Source organism: Vigna umbellata, chromosome 2 (genome assembly GCF_029865625.1).
Source record: "Vigna umbellata cultivar VRB3 chromosome 2, Vumbellata_1.0, whole genome shotgun sequence".
In the NCBI taxonomy this organism is placed as follows: Eukaryota; Viridiplantae; Streptophyta; class Magnoliopsida; order Fabales; family Fabaceae; genus Vigna; species Vigna umbellata.
The window spans coordinates 24,471,669-24,494,643 of record NC_142166.1 but is presented as its reverse complement, the minus strand read 5'-3'; the positions used below and the strand labels follow the sequence as shown (position 1 = coordinate 24,494,643).

Sequence of the window (22,975 nt, the reverse complement as noted above, 5' to 3'; positions counted from 1 at the left end):
TTCCAGAACATAAGTCAACCATGATAATAAAAAATAAAATAAAATAAAATTTGTTACTATCATACGATTAACAATTGACACTTGCATACGACTGGCCAACAATATTTTCTTTTTCCTAAATAAAAATAGTTTTAGATAAACTCTTTCAGGCAAATTTAGAAGTTGAATTCTATAGTCTAACTGTGAAAAGTTATTTTTAGTGCATCGATAAACGTGTTTATAATAAATAAGGAATAAAGCATACAGCAGTTCAAAGTAAAACATTTATTTACACAATCTAAACCTAAGCTCAAAAATACTCATGTCATGTAGGATCTAATTTTAAATTCTTCATCCAAACTTTGGTATATAAATACTTATGCAGTATAAAGTGGCGATGCTGCCAAAAACAGCATTGCATAGATAGATAGTATCGACTATTTCTGGCAATAAATAAATAAATCTAAAAATAAGGATTTCAAGCATTATGCTCATCCTTCATCAACAACTTATATATAGAAGCATACTAGATAAATAGCAATTATCTGTACATAGAATTCATGCCAAGTGAGAAGAAGGAATGGCCATTCTTCAGAAACATATCATGTCTAAAATAATCTTAGGCTACACAATAGGAGACTGCCTGAATTAATTCTACGCCGTTGCATCCAACTCTCAATCAACAAATCTTCATTACTTTTAACTTTGAGGTAATCATCCATATCATACCTTAATCCTTTGGATTTAGCTGATAATGACTGGTCCGTGTGACAATAAGCATCTCCAAATTTACTGTATACATCTTTTCCAACATACTCCTGAAGGTAATCAGGGCTCCAGCTTCCACGACTGCTAATAGAAATGCTACCTTGATCTTCCACTTTGATGTTTTCCTATGACCCATGAATAAATTTCAGCAACCCAAGTCGTATTAAAAGGAGATAAGAACTTTAAACATAAGAATATAAGGGTAAACAATTGTTGGCACAGTTTAATGTTAATGGCCATTTTGTATAATGTCTTTCCGATCCCTTAAATTTAATTTTGCTATTCGGTAACTCCAGATTATGCAACATATGTGGGTAAATGTCCAGAGAAAATGGCGATGACGATGATTGAAAGAATCATACCAATTTTCGAGAGCTACTCTCTTAACAGTAAATTAAAGCGAGATGGTAAAATATATGAAAGTCACATGTGAAGATACAACATATAATTTTCATACGGTCATGTTTCTTCCACAAATTATCCAATCCCAGACATATTTTATTAGAAAATAATTTGAGAGAACTGTGATAACCTGAGTAGAACTTGAAGTTTTTGGAGTGACTGCCATACGTGCCTTATTCAGGCTTGTCATAGGAGAAGCATCATTCCCTGTCTCCCATTGCAACCATGGCAATGCAACTCCATCCATCAAAACAGGAAGAGATCTAGTGACTGGAAGGCTATTAAATGTTTCTGGTTTTATTAGTCCTCCAATGGATGAGCTTGCATCACTCCTTTCACCATCAAGTGATGAAATATCTGTATCTTCAACATTTGAAATAAAATCCTCAATATATCTCTCAGCCTCCTCAGTCAACCGCATTGACACTCGGCTTCTGTCATTACTTCTCTGGACAGAGAAATAAAAAAAATTGAATAACACTGTTCAAATAAATCAAAACAACTAATTCGTCATCTCTTCCTTCACGAAGAAATTCTAATATTGTTAAAATTATATCATCATTATCAGAACTAGAAGCATAATAGTGATAAGCACCTTCCTGATTCTCGATGGATTTTGTATATGATTGTCCTCCTTGGCAGGAATCAATTCACTAACAATCTTAGAAAGTTCTCTGCCTCGCTGCTCCTCATACACTATTTCAGCTAATAATTCTTGTTTTCGCTTCTCCGACTGTAATTTTAAACCAAAAAAAGGTAAAATATGATTTTCTTGGTCAAATAACTTCTACCAGCAAACACAACATATTTCAGTGTTAAAACAGTCCAAGGTATGCGATGAGAGTGGCCTAGCCTTCCTGTTGACATTAATGGAAAGTTACAATGTTTGGATTGATAGAAAGTGAAGGAATGAAATGGAACAAAATGAAATGATATTAGGTTCCATTGTTTAGATGATTTAAAAATAGGATGGAATGATATAACACTTGATAGATTTGGAATCCATCTGATAAGCCTCTTTTTCTTCTTCAAATGGAGAGCCTAAGTACGGGATGGAACAACTTATTTCCAATAATGATAACTTTATTTCACTTGACTCCATTTTATTCTATTTAATTTCGTTTCACCTCACCGTTAGATATGTAAAGATAACTAAGTGTACAACAGGAGTTACTTCTCCAGAATGTTCTGGTGTGCTTGTTTCTGCTTATTGGACCTCCGCCATGTACAATGTCAGAAGAACAAAAGAAACACGAGTCCACGATACTCAGTTTGGTAAATCCATATAGAAAATTAAGTATTTCACAAGTGTGTGGGCCCTCCAACAAAAACAAAGCAAAGATGTTCCGTTTACATTACAGAAGTGCAAGTCTCAATAGCACAGTTTAAACTGAAAGGAAAACACTTTTCTTTATATGCCCAGCTCGTAGATCATTAGCAATAATTTGATTTTCTACGCACATGGTTGAGCTTGCCAGCTAAAAGTATAATTATGTTTTGAAGTCAGCAAAGACTCTTCTTACCCAGACTTTCATACAACTCAATAAAAGACTGTCATCAGTATGAAAGAAAGAATTTTATTGTATTTGAACTTTTATTACCTGTTCCAGTTCAGTTTCGTAGCTACTTCTGATAGAAGAATTGCTTGATAACAAATGATCACCAGTGGATAAAGTGGAGGTCCTCGGTTTTACCACAGCCTAAAAGCGGAAGTTTCATAAAAAAGTAGGAATTTTCTTCAGTGAATGAGCAGAGGACGCAATCATAACAATGCTAGGCATGGCAGAGACCATACAATACAAACAAGAAGATTTACGTAAAACATGTTTCACGTACCTGTTCAGGTTCCATATTCCTTAATACTTTCTGCTTTGCTTTGTGCAATCCTTTATCCATGCCAGTAAGTGGCACCTGAACATTTTTTAAAACAGTAAGAATATGAAGCAAAATTCATCAAACTGAGCCAGTGCTCTTGTACCACTGTAACTCTTCAACCTTTTTCTGTGCATGAACTGCCCGTAGTTTCGCAACTCCACTTTTATCAGAGTGAGCTGTTGCTGCTTCATCATCCGTGAGAGCAGAAGAATGACTCTGAAAAGAGACATAGTCAATCTCAAATTTGGGTAAAATACAAACTTATATGTTGCTGACGAATTTCAGAAAAGGGTGAATACATGGAGTTAAAATAACCTTCGCTGTTTTCTCTACTTTTAATTCTTGTTTTTAACGTTTGCTATATAAACTAATAACAGAAAACATTTTCTCAAACCAACTATCCTTGAAATGTAAGTTACTTTTTAACCTTTATCTTTTCTTAACTATACTTCCTTTGACTTGAAAAGTTCCTGCCAATTCCCTCTATCTTTATTTTTGACATCCAAACAATAGAAGAAAAGGTTACCATTTCACTCTCCTAAACATGGCATGTGAGTGTTTTAATTTATGGATACTTTAATAGGAAGAATTACTGCTACAAACTTCCACAGCAAGATATAAACAAGTATAATCCTGAAAATTATCACACTTACAGAGTAGCCATCGTACACCCTCAAATCCCTCTGACTTAGGGACTTTCTGAGCACTGGTCTTTGATCTGAAGCAACTGGCTCATGCATTAGCTTGTTCCCGACATCAGCATTTTTCAGATTGGAACGACTTCTAGAATTCTGAGATTGATCCAGGTCACTCTGTATCATGCAAGATATGTACATGCATAAATAAATTATTTTTTAATGCAGAAGTTAATGAGAACCATAACAAATGTCGCCAATCACCCAATTGAGGAGTGGGTGATAATTTTAGAGTACAAGCAAGACAGGCTGGTTGGTATTTGGTTCCAAAATCAAGTATTCTCAAAAGAAACTCGGCACAACTTGAGCTAGATCTTAGTTATTAATAATTTAAGCATCAAACTTAAATGAAAAAAAAGAGAGTAAAAGAACAATAATATCAAATAAAATACTAAGTAAGACACTTAAAAACATAGGCTCTGACCAATCAAACAGATTAGATGGCGGACTTAGCCAAATAGTTTGTGTTAAAAGAAAACGATGGCCATTACATAAAAAAAATCAAGCTCTTTTTTTATGAAACAACATCAATCTCTCTAAAAGCAAAAGTGAATTCTCTCAAGCAGGGAAAGCAACAGTATGATATTTTATCATACAAGGACCAACCATAATCATTCATATGGTCCACCAATCGCATTCAAAGTAAATTGTCTTTTTCAATAAAAAAGGAAACTAGATCCATTTTTTCAGCTATTAAAAAGATCGTTCACTCTTTCCAACAAAGCTGAAATGACATTATAAAACGAATTAGATAGGATAGATTTCACCAGCAGAAACGAAATATGCAATTAGCAGCGCCTAGTTTGAGAAGCAAATAAGAGGGGAAATTACGCCTAGGAATGAGGTGAGTCCTAGCATTATAAATGTAGTGGAAAATCGTCACTAATTTTTCAGTCCTTTCACTTCATTCTCCTCTTGAGTCTTCACTCTACTTCCCAAATAACTTAAAAGCACGAAAAAACAAAACATTACGAATGTATTGACCTCCTGACACCTAACCACCAAACGATTCAAAATAGACATCCAAATTTGAGCAACCATTACCTACACAGAAAAACTCAAGAACACTAAAAATTCTCCACCTAAACGTCGTACAACGGATTATTATTTACTTCGAATTTATAACCAACATTGAAACTAAATCCAATCCTAAAAATTATAGCACATAAAATACGTTCAGTGGAATACCTCGGAATCGCTAATTTGATACCTAACCACCGATACCGATCTCCGTCTTCTCGAATTCGCATCGGCTACAGGTCTTACCCCACCGCCACCGCCACCGCCACCGCCAACACTGCTCCTTCTATCATCTCCGGTTCCGGAACTCTTCCTTGAGACCGACCTCCCTCGGCGCTGCGTCGCGCCGGCGCCGGCGGGACTGGCCTCCGACTCGGAGGTTCTAGAACCGCCGAAGCGGCCGCGATTCGCGGACTCGAAGAACTCGATGGCGAGATCGTCGAGGCTGATCTCCGGGAAGACGGAGCCGCGGACGGTGTTGACGAAGCGACCTTTCGGAGCGCGGCGATCGGCGCCGTCGTCGTCACGAGAGGGGAATGTGTGACGGGCGGGGCGGCTGAGGCTCCGGGAGCGGCGGTGGTGGAGGGAGGAGGAGGAGGCGGAGTCGTCGGCGGAGGAGGCTCCGACGGAAGTTCTCTTGGTGGTGGATTTGAATGCCGCGGTGGCCATCGGAGAGAGGGGAAATTGAAATGCAGAATTCTAGATTTTTGAAAATTCAAACTTCATTCATTGCTGGTAAAGAAATGTGACCTCAGTGTAGTGAGGACGGAGAAAAACATTGGCGGAGAGACCAGAAAAGCCAGAGAGATTTGAATATAGTAAATTGTCAATTATATTTGGTATTGAGGCATTATTGGTATTCGCATAGTACCATACTATATAATAATAAACATATTTATATTTTAGGTAAAAGTTAATATAATAAATTAATTTAAGGTTAAACCTTTAGTTGTCCGATTTAAGGTTAAAATTAACACTTTTAAAAACTAATAAAAAAGAATTAAATTAAAAAAAATTCATATATAAATAAAGACAACTAAAGAATTTAAACCTTAATTTAATACATTCATTTTAATTAAAAAATGTTTTAATCAATCCAAAAATAATTATTAATAAATTTTAAAGACTAAATTAGTAGTTTAACGAGAAAATAATCGTTCAAAAAATAATTATTAATTGATAATTAATCTAAATAATAATAATTATTAATGAATATTTAATGAAAATAACAGTCATTAATTAAAATTTAATAATAATAATATCTATAAATTTATGTTTAAAAAAAATTAAATAATTAATTTTTATTATTCATATTTATTATAATATTATTATGCAAAGCTACTAATACACTCACATGTAATTAGAATAAGAAAGAAAAAGAGAAAATACACAAGCGTAACTTGGATAATAAGATACGAGTAAGAACTTCATCCAATCTTCGTAATAGCTTAAATTATTTAAATAACGAAGCTCAATTCTTTATTGAAACATAAATATTTTATATTAATAATTAATAATATTTATACAAAATTTAGCTTCTTATAATTTATGCCAGCTAATAAAAAGTTAACAAATGCCTTGGATGTGAAAAAAAAATATATTATAAAAGTAAATAATTGTATTCTATATATGTGAGAAAGTGAATGAGGCATTAAATTGTAATCTAGAAACTACTTATACGGTCAGTACATTCAATTAATTAGTTTTGATAAAAATAAATAAATTAATATTAAATGTAAGCAAAGTTCTTTAGATTTTCTGTCTAATCCATGGCGTGTATTATAATTATAAAGTACACAAAAACAAATTATGTTATAGTTTGACATTTTGAAGTTTAACCTTAGATGAACTTTAATACTTGAAGAAAACAAAAATAATATAAATATATATATAATATTTATTCGTTTTAAAAGTAACTTTGAATGCTTACTTCAATGAATACATTTCTATAACATTAGAATTTTATTACTTAAATTATTAAATTTGGTTCCATAATCTCAATAGTTGTACGTGCTAAATCGTAAATAAGTTAAAGGTTGTGTTCATTTATGAAGAATACACTGCATGATTTGTGGAGACGGATTGGGAAGTAAAGTCATATTCATTTGCAAGGATTTGGAAGAAAGAAAAAGCGCAGATTTGCAAAATATATTATTTTTTGAATCATCGTAGATGTACAAGGATTTATAGTGATTTATGAGTAATTTACATGTTTGTCTTCCTTCCATTTGATAATGGAGTAATTGAGTATGAGTAATCAAATTTTGAAGAGAAAGACCAAAATCCACATCTTGTATCCGGATAGCACATATTCAAATCCAGACTAGTGTATTCGAATTGTGGAGCATTATTTAAATAATAATAATAATAATAAGAATAATAATAAATAATAATAATAATAATAATTGTAACATCCCAATATATATAGTATAAACTATAATAAGGAGAAGCAACATGCATGATAAAGTAGTACAGTTATCCATCTAAGACATAAAGTAATACCTTTACAGTCATCCAAAAACAACTATAAATTTAAAACTTTATATACAAACCGAAGATTATTCCAAAACTATCTACAAGGCTATAAAGAGCCAAACATAACTACTCAGCAGCAACATCACCTCCATCCAATGCTTGCTCCAAAGAGACCTCTTTCTCTGCTGCTCACATCCAAAGGATGGTCATCGTAGAAGAAGAACAACAGAACATACAAAACATAATCACACAACAGGGTAAGCTAGTTGAAACAAAGATAAATCATACAACAATTTAGTTAACTTCAAACAAGCATATTATGCATTCACATCACTTAAACCCTTCACACATAACACACTCTGACTCTGACTGTCCGGACTTAGAATGATTGTCGAGCTATGGCGGGTCGTGCACTCGTGGTGGCTTCTACTGCTTTGCAAAGCCATTGCTAATGGATTTCACCCTACCACACTCACGAGGTTAGTCCGTTATCACTCACCTTGGGCCATACTGGAAGCACCCAAGACTAGGACCTCCTGCTACTCCTCACGACATGGATAATTCCTCTCTATTTGAGAATGAAAGACCATTGGAGTTTCAGGATAACCCCCAAGACTGAGCTCCTGCATCCATTCTAAACTTACTTGAATCTCAACTAGAGATTACACTTTGAATCACAACATAGGGCATCACCATGTCTCCTCTCCTTGAGGAGCATGGAATTACGTCCATAAACCACACTTGAACTTTACACTTTTGATTACAACATACCACAATTACCACATATATTACATGATACAACTTCAACTTACTTCATACAACACTCATTGATACATATTAAACAACATAAGAATACACAATACTTGAACTAGAACATACCTCTCGCACAGCGCACCCCTTCGCATAGCGAGACCATAAGCTTCTCGCACAACGACCTAACTCGCCTTGCGAAAACCCAAGACAGAGACCAACTACTCTAGATCTCTCGCATAACGACTAAAATGGCTATGCGATTAAAAGATGAAAAGCATCAGACCTCAACCTCTTGCAGAGCGAGACCCACTCGCTAATCAAATAAACTGAATAATAGTTCCAGACCCTAACCAGTCGCACAACGATCCAATTCGCTTTGCGGCTTGTCAAACAGAGAGCAACCCTCTCAATTCACTCGCACAGCGCACCCATTCGCTATGCGGTTTCATTGGCAGAGAGCACCTCGCCAAGGTAACTTGCTATGCGAATCCATTCGCACAGCGAGTCTGCATAATCTGCAGAACGAAATTCTACAGAATTACACAACTCAACCACTCTTTACCCATTCCACTCAACTTGGCCAACTTCTAACCCTCCTAAATCGATGTATATACTAAATTAAACTTGACTAAAGGATTCTAAGCATTTCTAACACCAATCTAAAGTGTTTATGCACCAATCTCTACTCTAAAACTTCCAATTTCTCAACTTATAGACCCAAAACCAATTCTACTAGTTTGAACCTGTTTTTGACCATTCTAATGACTTAAACCAGTCCCATATGACCTACCTACACTATCCCAGCAGTCACCAACAGCCCTTGACCACCAATTCTTAATTTCACTACCTCACTTCCTCTAACTACCCTAAACCAGTCCAATTTACTTCACACTATACTTCTTCATTTCCCCCCAACAGTTCTCCTATAGCAATAACCTCCAATTCACACAATTCACAGCACATAATCATCCAAACCAGTTCATCAACACAGATCACAGTTTCATAATCTCATCTTTCTAGCACATTCAATTCATATTGCTCTAGAACTAACTAATTTAGTCTCAAACAGTCAAATACTAACAAACTCAACACATAAACAGTTCATACAACAATTCAAGACAGTGGCTAACTTCCCTTACCTCAGAGACAAACAATCAGCTCACAGAAACGCTTCAACCGTACCTTGCACAGCAAGGAAACACAACAGAAACCTACAACTCACCAATTGGTGATAGAGAAACATACTTAGAACCTAAATTGAGCTAGAATTGGAAAGAAATAACCACTAATCACATGCAACCAGAATCGTTGCATGCTCACAGTTGAGAGGAGAACGGACCGAAAAAGGGAGACGACTTACCAGCTGAAGAACGAGAAATTAATCGGTCCAAACTCAAGCCCTCAACGCTAGGATCGCCTAGGCACTTCCTGATCGTTGAACAGATAACTCAGCAAGAAGAAATCTTAGAGAGAACTCAGAGAACTCTGAAGAATAAAGTTCTAGAGAGATGAAATGTTTTTAGAATAATGAGAAGTGTTTATAAGAACTTTGTTTATATTATAAGATTATATATTATAAGATTATTTTAAAGTAAAATAATCTATCTCATTATTGTAATACACTAATCTGCTCTATAATACTCTATTTTTCAGGTCTTTACAATAATAATGATAATATTAATAATAATAATTAATAATAGTAATAATAATTATTATTATTATTTCAATTTACTAAATTACTATTTTTATACATTTTAATAATTAATTTTAATTTTTTTTCTTCTTATAAACATTTTTACAATTAAATATAACACTAACAATTATCATTTTATATTACTTTAATAACTAGGAATATTTTGGTAATCTTCAATTTCTATCAATTATACAAAAAATCGTACACTAATTCTTATAAACTTTACTTCTAAATCTACTCTCATTTACCTCCAAACTCACTCAAATAAACAACCATTAATTCACCTTAAAAACTCTTCAAATTCATTCACTCACTCTCCGTACTTTCCCTCTCCTCCAAGTGAACAAAGCATAAATATTTATAAATATATTATAAATGACATTATATATATATATATATATATATATATATATATATATATATATTTAAAAGTCTATTAAATTATTTTACAATAAAACTGTTTGAGAAAAATACTAAATAATTTTTAAGTTTTATAAATTTAATCTCTAATACGAAAATTCAGATTTTTTTTAAAACAAATAAATCACAAGTTCATAAACTATTAATAAAATTATAATCTAATTAAAAACAAAACTAGACCTATACGATAAAACTTGTGAAGCAAACAACCTGTCCAGCAGCTTTTGGCTTACAATCAGGTTTTAAATACCACCCTTTGAATCAGAACTCTCAAGACACAATATGCAATAGCTATCAAAACTACCACTCTAGATTAACATTACATAGCGAAATATATCATTGCATCCAACTTTAGCCCTCTTAATTTTAATTTTAAGTTTAAGTTTATCTAACATAATGCACTAGTAATATTACCACGACGGCCACAAAACATTTGAACAAGAACTATAGCTTATCTTTTAACCAAAACAACATAGCCCGATAAGAACCGCAGAGAAAATAAGCATGCCCATAAAACTATGTATACAACATCATACCAAACATTAAAAGGGATAGCTCCCCCTACATTGTTTCCAAGTTCCAACTAATTAGAACTCCCACACTCTTACAAATAAATCACTCAATGCATACAATACCCTGCCCAACAACATTAAATTTCTATCCTAGAAGGGTAAATAACTTGTCTGCACCTGCTGTCCATGCACTCAATGCCACGCTTTACAGAACAGAAATATATTCTACACTATTACCCAAACATGCTCATACAATTTTTCCTTAAAACCACTTCTGGTTTGGTCAGACAACAAGCAATAATCAACAAATAACCCACAAGGACAACAGTAAAAACAATAATCCTCACAGCCACATATACACGTTCAAACACCTAAGTTCATCAAGTCATAATCCACTAAACAAAAGCCAAGTTCAACTCCCCTTACCTTGCACTCAAACAGCCACAACAGAGTCAACTATAACAAAACAAGACTCCTTCCACAAATACCAAACAACACTTCTCATTTTACCCACAACAAAATATAGAGATGCAAAGCAAAAACTAAACAAGCTCACTTTTCAAGGTCTCAAAATTTTTTCAAAACTAACACCCAAATTTTAAGAGTATCACTAAAACACAACAAAATTAAAAATTTTACAATCGAGAATAAATTTTCAAATAAAATGAATCCAATTAATTTTTACAACTCAAATATTCAAATTCAATTGTCTACAAATACATAAATGTGTAAAACTTCCTTAAAGAAATAACAACATCCATTTTATAAAATCCCTACGAAATGTTTACCCCGTATACCTAACACTCGCATATATCTGTATCTGCTCCGGTATAACACAAACGTTATACAATCATCGCCAGACACACAAACATGTATGGGTGAGCTAACCGAATAAACATCCATACACCAATACATCATTTATATCTTAGTCATTTAGTCACTACCACAATCCTATCATACCAAATAGCACCAACACATACCTAGTAATACCATGACAAGTCATACATTCCCTTAAAAGGAATCCTGATCAACCCATTAGCTCTACACAATCTATCGATTACAGGCAACTCGTGCCAATACCCACCATTTCTATAAACATATGTGTTCCTCATAACTTCACAGTATCATTCCTATTTACCAAAACAGAACAATTCGAGTGGTCCTCCACCACAACTTCAGACTTATCTCCCCTGCTTCTCAAGCTATTCACATCAGCTCTAAAGTCAACATGAACCAGAACTCTACGAGTGAGACATCAATCTCTTTCTACCCTCTCGCAAGAGGAAAGGGTAGTTGTCAAATCCCAATCCCTTCCACCACTCATCATGGACAAAGAGACACATCTCTTCCACTATCTTTTTTAGACAAAGAAATCCACCTTTCTACCCCTCGCAAGAGGAAAGGTGACTGTCTTTCTACCCCTCGAAAGACGAAAGGTAAACCCCAGATTAACAAAGTATAGTCAGAAGACATACTCAAAACATACCCACCATCACACCACATGGTTGGTTCAACATCGTGACTTTCTCACTAAGTTAAACAATGATCATGGAAAATCATTATCACTCTTCTCGTAACCCATCCTCTTCCCTAGCCTCACATAGTCGCTGAGGACCACTTTCCACTACATCATACAGAAAAAAAAGACCCTAACTTTAAGAGTATCACCGTCAACGCACTAGATCACTTTCTACTCTTAACAAGTCAAGAGTAGTCCTCTAAGTATCCCATAACATAACTCCCTCACACAAAGGTGCCTAATTTCTATCCAATCCCAAACTCGCTCCAAAATAGTATATCCATGTTACTCAATGAAATATTCAATGAAATAGTCTAGACAACTTCACGCAAATTCATGTAATATGCTCCTGACAACCCATATATTATAAAAATAACCTTAAAACCATAATAGCACACCGTATGAATCTGAATCTTGCTTCCAGATTCAATCATCCAGTAGTTCATATCTTTTTTTTTTAATGTTTATGTGTTATATGTTATTTCTCTCTCGATTTTTTCCTTATTTTGTACTTTTTGATATTTGATCATTGTAACTAGCTATAATTCAAGCTCCTCAACCATCACTCACTAATGAAACTCTAAGATATTTTTGATGAGGTTCTCTTACCATTTCTTGCATATTTAATATTGTAAATTATTTTCTTTTCAATTTATTTCTTGTTCATTTGCTTTTCCATGTGATTTTGCTCTTCTTTATAACTCGTTTTTATTTTGATTCCTTGTATGCGCACTGGAATGTATCCCTCTTAGTTTCCCAATCATGTCTTTTGATAGGTATGCCATGCACAATACAAAAATATGGGATTTTACCAAGTTTTTTTTCATTACCGGCGGTTTTAACTCCTAGTAAATATATTTCCCGTGGTTGGAAAAACAACTGGGAAAAGCACCGTCGACAAATAATTTATGGCCATTTTGTGTGTAACCGCCGCTACTTGCAGGTTTTCTAAAAATTGTCGTTACTTGCGAGGGTTTTGTGAAAACTGCTAGTACTTGTTGAAGTTCAATAAAACTACTAATACTTATGAGGGTTCACCAAAACTACCGATAATTACTGTGTTGTCGTAGCTAAAGTTTCCAGAATCGTTGGTAATATAAATAATTTAATTTTTTTTATTATTCAAATGAATTTGATGATCATAAAAATTATTTTAATAATAAACCAGAATCTGAAACCAAAATTAAATATTATTATATAAAATAAACTATAAATGTTAAAAATACAATTAATTGTTTAACTTGAGAAAAAATATCTAAAATTAATTTTGTCTTCATCAATTTTGTTGTTCTTCATTGTCTTCATAATTTGATACACTTCTTTCATCATTTGATACACTTCCTTGATAAGATACCTATAATATAAAATAATATTTAGTAGTTAATATATTAATGGTGTGCATTGACTTTATTCAGATCAATAAATGTTCCACTTCTAAGTAAGTTTATTCAGATGAGAAAAATATCATAATATCTATATTAGTGAGAAATATATCATAAATCAGTAAGTAAAAAAAAATCAAAACATAAGAATCCTAAATAAACTAAAATATGTTCCACTCCTTGAGAGATGTCTAAATTATAAATGTCTTCCTCTTCTTCCTTTTATATAATTTAGTCCATTTTAAAGTAAATGAATATGTTATCAATTTTGTGGACTTCAGCAGCAGAGAGAACAATATTTTGAATCATACCACCAAATCTTTTTTAAATCTTTGTTCATAATCTTCATTTCAATTTTTAGAGTGATAAAGCTTTTATGAGAGGTTCAAAACTAATTATTAATAATGCCAAGTGTTATAAGATTAGAAAAAAGTTACCCTATATGAAAGTAGATTAAACTATAGCAACTAAATATATTAGGTTTGAACTTTGGATTATGCTCTTCACCAAACTAGGAGGGATATTTTGAGTTAACTAATGCACTAGACACATAACAAGAAGACAAATGACAAAAAAACCAATAATTCAAATTTAATAGGTATTGAAAGCAAAGAATTATAATAGAGCTAGAATATCTTTAATATGTTCGATTTTGAACATCTTTCATCAAATCAACTTGTAAAATTTTCATCACACCTTCTAATGAAAATTGTGCATCTCATCGTGAAACTAAATACCTATATATGGGTGTGACAGTGAGTAGCACAAATACACTAATAAAATCAGAATATCCATTATAACAAATTAATGCTACCATACACAACAAATCATTATAGAAGAAAAAGGTTAAAGATAATTGTGAACAATGAAACAAAAGAAAAGGTAAAAGGTCGATACAAAATCATATGACTCAACATGCATATAAGACCTTTTCTTAACTGTTTATTAGAAAAAGTAGAGGATTTCATCCATAAAACCATGTGTGTTCAATAAATTCTCAACTGTAACACAATCTGAACCTATTACCTATTATCACCCACAAAGTCGGTGGAAACCACATCATCTTCAATGTCACCCAGAATTTCCTTTTACTTTTCTTCTGAACAATAAGACAACAATTTTATAATGGAAAAGGAATGATTGTAAAATATCAATACATGAGTATAATATGATGAATGTAATGTACAACAATGTTGTTACTTTTAGGAAAATCGTATTTGTGAAAAAATAAAAATAATAAAAAATAACGTTAAATAAATGTAAAAAATTTGTCTATGTCAAGTTATTATTATTTATTAAAATAACCATGAAATATTAAATAAATGAAAATTTTATTTTCAAAAGAGAGAATTTTTACCTGCCTTCAAAGTTTCGACCTAGTGTATTATTGTATATTGTATAGGACTAGATAATATTGTATGGAAGAAATAATATTCTGAGAACAATTACTTAACGAGATTACTACATTAAAACAAGATAAAATATATACAATAAGGTATTAAGACATCCTAGACCAAGTTAATCTTAAAACATTTAAGTAACAGTCCATTAAAGTACTATAAATTAAGCACATTTTATAAGATAAATTTTTGATTAATTATTATATTTATTATGTTTATTTTATATAGATATCCAAATTCATCTTTTATTACTGGTGGGAATGATGTACAATGATGCAGTTCTTCCTCATCTACATTCTCTTTTTGCTTGGTCAATCTGATTTACAATACAGAAAGAGGAACTTGACTTATTTAGATGAACATATATATTAATGAACACTTAAAAAAAATGAGTGGCGTACAGAATAAAATATATTAAACTCTTCCCATAAACTAAAATTAGTTTGTCATCTAATCTTTAGGATATATTGGATGAAAACACTTTTTTTTTATCAATAGTGCAGTCAAGAAAAACGATATCGGTTATTTTCGTCTATGGACCGTGATTCTGGAACCGAGACATATATAGGTGAGGCAAAAAGTCTACCCCTTTTTACCTCGGTTGTGGACCGAGACAAAAGGAGTAGGATTTTGCCTCGATTCAAAAGTAACTAAGGGAGTAGGATTTTGCCCCTTTTTTTAAAGGACTTTTCGCCTGGTTTTCTTTTGAATCGAGACAGTATATTGGAAAATTCAATAAAAAAAAGACTAGCCAATAAAATAAATTTAATACTCAAATATCAAATCAAACTATTTATTATACCTAATACTTTTAGCAAATATTATACAAGCATTGAGCATATGCTAAATAAAATAAAATAAAGATATTAATTATCAAATTTAACATTTAATATTTAGCATGGTGTTATGGTGTCATGTCCAGTTATCCCAATGAAAAGTAAACTTCATCAATCACACAAAACTTGAAGTTGTTTTATTTCCTCATGAAGAACCAACTTTCTACTTTAAAAAAGTAGCTCGAAGATCGGATATCATGATTAAGCATTATCCCTTCTCGTCATAGTCAACATATTCTCCACTTGACAAGTCAACATTCTCAAATTTGGTTCCCTCAAGCTTCAAAATTCAGGTTGCATTAGTCAGAAATATGACCAACATGTAGAAAATTATGATATTACTAAATTTATAGGACGTGTTAAAAATATGGCTATAGGTTTAATTTTTTTAAGACTGGAATAGAATATTTTGAGATTAATCACATCAAATTCATCACAGTTTTAAGTTCTTAGAAAAACATTACAAACATCGTTTCCAGTATTGATAACAGTGAACAAAATAAATTGAATCATTAACAGTAAGCATCAATAGAGGAAAGTGAGTATATGAACTATATTTGTTTTCAATAGAGGAAAGTGCACATGATGCCATTAAGCTAACATATTTGTTTTCAATAGAGGAAAGTGAGTATATGAACTATATATACAATACAAACTCATATGCTTACATGTCAGAAGCAACAATAAACAATCAAACCATAAGTTATGCCACCTACACAACAATTATTAATGAATAAATTAACTAACTAACTAACTCATTCTATAAACTGTTTTCAGAATCACCATACCATGTGGCGGAGCTCCCATGTCAAGTGCTTCTAGAAGATATCCAAACTTTGCTTCAGCCTGAAACAAATCACATGCCAATTATATGGTTGTACTTGTACATACTGCTGCCAAATTATCAGAGAAATATTATACAAAATAAATGAAGATAACAAACAATTCTTATATAGAATACTTATATTTTCTAACTCCTTTGCCACTTGTCCACCTCTAACACACGTCCTCTTCCAAACAATTCTCTCACACACGTGGCAGCTTTACCACAACCTTGTTGTCTCTGTCCCAAAATTAATTCCATAGACTACAACATCTTTCTTCTCCATATGTTTCTCCACACCATGTGTATTTATTCATACCCTGTTAGACAAAAAAAGAAAAAAAATCATCCAGAATAAAGTAAATAAAAGAAGTGGAAATACAAGAAGCTGGACATCCAAGAAGTGGAAAAAAAATCATCCAGAATAAAAGAATAGATCATATTATCCCCTTTCCAATCCAACTACCTCTCTTGTTCCTTCAGCTTCTTGTTTAACACTACAAAGTTTTCTTGAGAATCATATTGACCAATGATAGAAACATATTTCTAGGAATTGCTCTTCTCATGGCAGTTCTCTCTGAAATTTCACAACAAAACATTAAATATGTAGCCTAACCATAACCATGATAAACATTAAGATGTGATAATCACCTCTTATCAATTCTACAAGTGAGGTTCCTGCTAACCATATTTCTCAGTTCTGCATCAGTCATCTTACTTCGTGCGTAACTGGTAACACTCTAGATTTTCATATTTTTCTTTGCTAAAAATCTTTTCTTAGGGTTCTTTAGTCTTTAATTGTTTAGAAATAGGTTAATTTTAGATTTTTCTTTTAAATCTTTAGAATTGTAAAATTGTAGTTAAAATTAGGTTTTTAGGAGTAATTTTTAGTGTTTGTAAATAATTAGGATATTAATATTCACTACAAAAAAGTTGGGCATTACCGAAGGCCAGAAGCCCTCGGAAACTGTCATAAGCCGTCGATAAAGGGTGTTTACCGAAGGCTTATCGACGGCCGAAAATCCTTCGGTAAATCTCTTGTCGCTAAAATTACCGAGGGCTTTTGCCCTTCGGTAATTACCGAGGGCCAAAAGCCTTCGGTAATTACCGAGGGCCTAAAGCCTTCGGTAATTACCGAAGGGCAGAAGCCCTCGGTAATTTCCGAAGGGCGAAAGCCTTCGGTAATGACCATACGAGGGTATTTACCGAAGGGCAGAAGCCTTCGGTAATGACCTACTGTGGGCATTTACCGAAGGGCAAAAGCCTTCGGTAAATTGCAGAGAAGGTTTCAGAAAAATGGTAATTCTTGTGCAACCCAGACCTGTATATCAAATTTCAATTACAAACAGACCTGCATATCATTTTTCAAGCACATACAAACATGCATAATGTGCATCTCAAAGATGCAATCAATTATCAATATCCATTGAACATCAATTAATCCAACGAACATCCATTAATGTATAGATAATGTAATTATAGTGCAAGACTGAATCCAGAGAGTTCAACAACCAAGCTGTGAACAGTCTCACAACCTGTGGAGTTACATGTGGATGTGCTTCTAAATGGAGTTGCAAAACAGAAAGTTCAACAGCTGTGTTGTGAAAGTTCCCACAACCTGTGGAGTAATCTGTGGATTCACGTAAGAAAACAGAACTAAAGCAGAGAAGAACATAGGCAGAGTGGGGAGTTTTCCATGGGCTGTGAAAGTTTCCAGGAGCAGTTATTGAGCACTTATTGATCTCTTTTATGACTGATTTAAAAAGATTAAATTAAAGGAAAATTGGAGGAAGTTAGGGAAAAGGAAAACCACTCTCCTAAAAAGGAGGAATTTGTGGAAATGATGGGGGAGGAATGAAAACACGTGGAAGGGGGAGACAAAAAGGGGATTTGACACATAACAAAGGGGCGCTTCTTCTTCGTCTTCTTCTGGGAGCTTTTGGCTGCAACTTTTTGTGGAACTTTTTGCTTTTTAATTTTTCTTTTTCCATTATGCAAAACTAAATTTTCCATCAGGGTGCAGTCCAGTTTTACAAACATTTTCCAACTAAGGTGGCATCTTAGGAAGTGGACAAGGAGCACAATTTGTCAATTCAAAGGAGCTGTCCAGCAAGGAAAATTGATGAAATTGGCAACTTCGATAGCCAAATATTCACTCCTAATTTTAATTTGGGCAAACAAAATAATAGCTGGAAAGGGATTCAAGTTAAGAAGAGTTCAAAAGTATGTTGAAACTCTGGATTAGCTGATCATTAAGAATTCAGGGGACTTTTATCCTTCTACATCAATACTTTTATCCTTCTACAACAAGTAGTAAGAATAACAGTAAATCAATCCTAAGTTCAGTAATGTATTTAATTCACTCACACTCATACACTATAATTTGTTCTTACAAGGGATTTCCAACACTTTTTTCTAACCATTATGGGATCACTCAAACTATGACAAAAAGGTAATGAATTTGGAAATCATACTTTACTTGAGCATGTGAAGAAGAATATGCAATTTTGTAACACTACATACTAAAACACAACTTACAAAAACAATGATTTAGTTTAGCCATTACCTTGAGATCAGAGAGAGCAATCACACAAGCACAGTCCACTACTTTAGCACCAGCAAGTTCTACAATTGAAAGCAAACTTAACCATTTTAGGGACAACAACAAAAATTGTGGGTTAATTTAAAGTGAACCATGGTCTACAATCATGAGAAATCAAAGCTGAATGCATCTTTACTTACTCACCACATAAATACATTCACTTAATAAGACATTTATTCATGCAAAAGAGAATTTAGGATAAAAGAGTACTTTCAATCGTAAAAGGCTGCAAGAGGAAATCACCTACAGCTCTAAGTGCTGCTAATACAGTTCCACCTGTGGCCACCAAATCATCAATAATTATGACATGTTAGCTGGACTGAACAGCACCAACATGCAACTCCAAACAATCATTTCATTTCTAGAACATATTTTTTCAGAAATTACTTCCCCTAAACAAAGATTCAGCATGTTCTTGGCCATTTTCAAAAGGAATTTGAAGGTGGTGTATCTGCTGAGAATTTTGGTAAGTAGAATAATAAAAGTCGAAGCATGTATTGATAAATGAGAGAGCTATCTTTGCGTTGATGAAGTGATGTTGTTGTCTGATATGAATAATATTTTTCAGGTGCAAAATTTGGTGGTTATGGTTCCTTTTTACCTACCCAAGAGCGCTCCCCTCGTCTATTATCTCATCCAACAACTCCACAAAGAAACCACAGCTCACCAAAGTTTAATAACAATCCTCACATGGAGGTATAGGCATATATATATTTTACTATTTAATATGAAGGCAATATATGCTGTCAACTTATTTCAGCTTAGAAATAATGCAGATTGATTGAGTGCAGTCAGTTATATTGTTATACAGGCTGTGTCTCATAACAAAAAAGCACCTACAAATGTGCCTCATCCTTCAAGGATTGAAAATGGTTCTCCAAGTTCACATTTATTTCGTGATTTAAGAGAAGCTTCAGCAAATGATTTAGTGAAGAAAGAGCAAGGAATTTCTTCCTGTGATCAGGCTGAGAGGTGCACTTTGAAGGATGATACTACAAAAAATACAGAGAATTCAACTGATCAAAGGACACTGAAGTTGCGAATAAAAATGAAATCTAATATCTTAGCACAGAAGAATGCAGAAATTTATAGTGGCCTTGGACTTGATGACTCTCCCTCATCTTCAATGGATAACAGCCCTGTGGAAAGTGAAGGCATGCCACCTATATCTCAAGAGAGTGATGAAGATTCTCCAACTGGCATGATTCAGGTATGGGAGCTTTTCTATTCCTATACTGTTTAATATCATTACAAATATTGAAGTATTAACTTCTTATTTGATGACATAGGTTATGAGTTATTTTCCTATCCCTGGCAGTGTTATGATATCTCCTCTACACGAAAGTGTGCTCAACCTGATAAAAAATGATAATAAAGCTATTGGGGACAGCAGGTTTTCGTACCCTCTTAATGGTCATCGAGATCCTTGTTCCATGTCTATTGATGAACCAGATTCTTTTGTGCGGGCTGGACATTTGAAGAAGAACGCAGTGAGAATGGTGAGACAAAGTGAAAAGCAGTTGGAATTGAAGCATCCAAATGGCACCCTTTCTGAGAAGGAAACTACATTGCATAAAAAGAAAAAACTAAGAAATAGAACACTAGATTGTAAAGATTTCCTCCCTAATGAATTGAAATGGACACCTCTGTCAAGCTCAATTTGTGATGCTGGTGAATTTGCTGAAGTCACTGCTAAAGCTTTTGAAGCATCCAAGGAGGTTAATGAGAATGGGGTTCTGGGCAGAATGGTTTAAAAAATGAATGGTGTATGATGCAGCGTGAGCAGTAAATAAAATAAGATTATTGAATGGTGCAAAAGTTTGGGATAAGATGGTAGCACAATGAAAGGTACGGGCTCACCTTCTCATGAATACAAAAACAGGTACTGCTGTACATAAGAAATACAATACATACAGTATTATACTATACACGTTCTCTTAAACCGAAGGCTCCTCAAACCCCTTCCCCACACTCTTTACTCTGTCCTTTCTATTTCTCTCTCTTTCTCTACAAACACCACTTCCACCATTTTCAGAGTAAAAATGGACCCGGGAGGAATTATGGACCTGGGAGTCTAAAGAGCTCACGTGAGTAATGATACTCTCAATGATGTTTACACTAAGCTGTACTATCTGTTCATCATGGTTCATGAACCAAAAGTTTCTGATGGTTTTAAACTCAATTTGCTTTCATGTATATCTGAATTATGTGTGATCTAATGAGCGATGTTTGTTGGATCAGAATGCCCTTCTGAATGCTCAAGAAGATGTAGCCAGGCACAGTACCTAGCCATGCATGTTCTTCTGTCAAAATTGGTGCAAAACTTGCCTATGTCTTCCCCCTGGCTACTATGGGAACAAGTCTGTGTGCCCCTGCTACAACAACTGGAAGACCAAGCATGGAGGACCCAAATGCCCTTGAAGTTACATAAGCATGATTTGACCCACAATTTTATATTACTCAAAGTGGAACCACCAACTATGGCCATTGCTACATGTGTTTCGGGTAACAGCTAGTACAATTGGGTCTTCACTAAGACTATTACTAAGTTAACAATCTTGTTCGAGACCGTCAAATTAAACCAATCATTAATTTCATGAAGAATCCTGAACAAGAGGGTGTTGTTCTTCTGGTTAATGAATTATATTTGTCATTGTTCTATTACATATAATGAAGTTATTTTATGATGTGAGTCATGTAATGTTTACGATAGATATGGGATGTAGGCGAAAGGATCTGAAGATCCAAGCTTATTTTAATTGTTGTGCCTTGTGATTCTCTACAATTTCCTATTCCCCTGCGTGTAGAATCTGGCATCTGCATCAGAAGCAGGGCCACTGGTGCATAAAGTAGTGATACTTACAAATGTTATTGTACGATATAGTTATAAAATAATATTTGATGCACTGTAAAGATGTCCTCCTAAAAGTCGGGTATTTTGGAGACTCAGTTTTTCTATAACTAAGGATAAAATCCAATACATAGTTTTGACATACTGATGTACAGTTTCATATCAAATCAAGAAGTAGAAGCTAACTATATTTGATGGTGTTCGACAAAAACAAACAAACAACTTTGTGCATAAATCTTCTGTTACATTTTGATATAATGTTTAAATTCTTCCAAGAACATAAATAACGAAAAATCATGCTATTATCCAACACTAAAAGAGGAACTTCTAAATGCAGTTAACTACAGCGGTGGAAGAAACCTGATAAAAAGCTCCACAGCACCCTCTGCAATGGCAGCCCCAGCCCAAGTAGACCACCACTTAAAGCAACATCCACAACACGTCACCACCGCAATGCCCTCGTCACGATATCCACGAAGCACGACCCCTGCTGCCACAACCACAATCCAATATAGAATGACTTGCAAGGAATTGCAAGAATTTGGAAGCACGAAAACAAATAGAAATCAATTAAGGAGGAAGCCCCAAACCTAAAATTCAAATGAACAGAACACTAACCTTACGGCAATCCTAGCGGCAACACCCTCCCTACTCCACGGCAGCCGCAATAAATGCCCCAATCACCGCCCACCAACACCCTTCCCAGAGAATCCCTCAACAACAGCTCCAAGCCTACCGAATGAAGGATGACACCTTAATCACCAACCCTCCTACTCCACGGCAGTCGCCTCAATCACCAACCGTCCTCACACCGTCAACGACAACCACTGTCACGCCGCCTCACTAACACGACCGAATGAAGGATGACGCAGTTACACCCTCAGAACAACCGTGACGACAGAGACAATGCGCCTGAGGAGATGATTCGTAGGGAGAGGGAAATAGGGTTTCGTTGACGAGCTCGAAATGG

General features: G+C 34.1%; 1 protein-coding gene and 1 long non-coding RNA gene across 2 annotated transcripts; both read right to left on the bottom strand.

Moving 5' to 3' along the window:
• Positions 1-316: 316 nt before the first annotated feature.
• On the bottom strand, positions 317-5,585 carry LOC124834352 (uncharacterized). Its single transcript, XM_088106474.1, has 8 exons — positions 4,908-5,585; positions 3,678-3,836; positions 3,145-3,240; positions 2,986-3,060; positions 2,751-2,849; positions 1,745-1,882; positions 1,280-1,597; positions 317-872 (listed from the first exon to the last, which is right to left on the bottom strand). The coding sequence occupies exons 1-8, from the start codon at positions 5,406-5,408 to the stop codon at positions 588-590; spliced, it is 1,671 nt and encodes a 556-aa protein (XP_087962600.1). The 5' UTR covers positions 5,409-5,585; the 3' UTR covers positions 317-587.
• A 10,172-nt stretch (positions 5,586-15,757) lies between these two features.
• On the bottom strand, positions 15,758-22,953 carry LOC148203669 (uncharacterized). The gene is made up of 5 exons (XR_015784079.1): positions 22,624-22,953; positions 22,366-22,492; positions 19,119-19,177; positions 16,518-16,872; positions 15,758-16,009 (listed from the first exon to the last, which is right to left on the bottom strand). It is a non-coding gene; the product is annotated as an uncharacterized LOC148203669 (long non-coding RNA).
• Between the last annotated feature and the right edge of the window lie 22 nt (positions 22,954-22,975).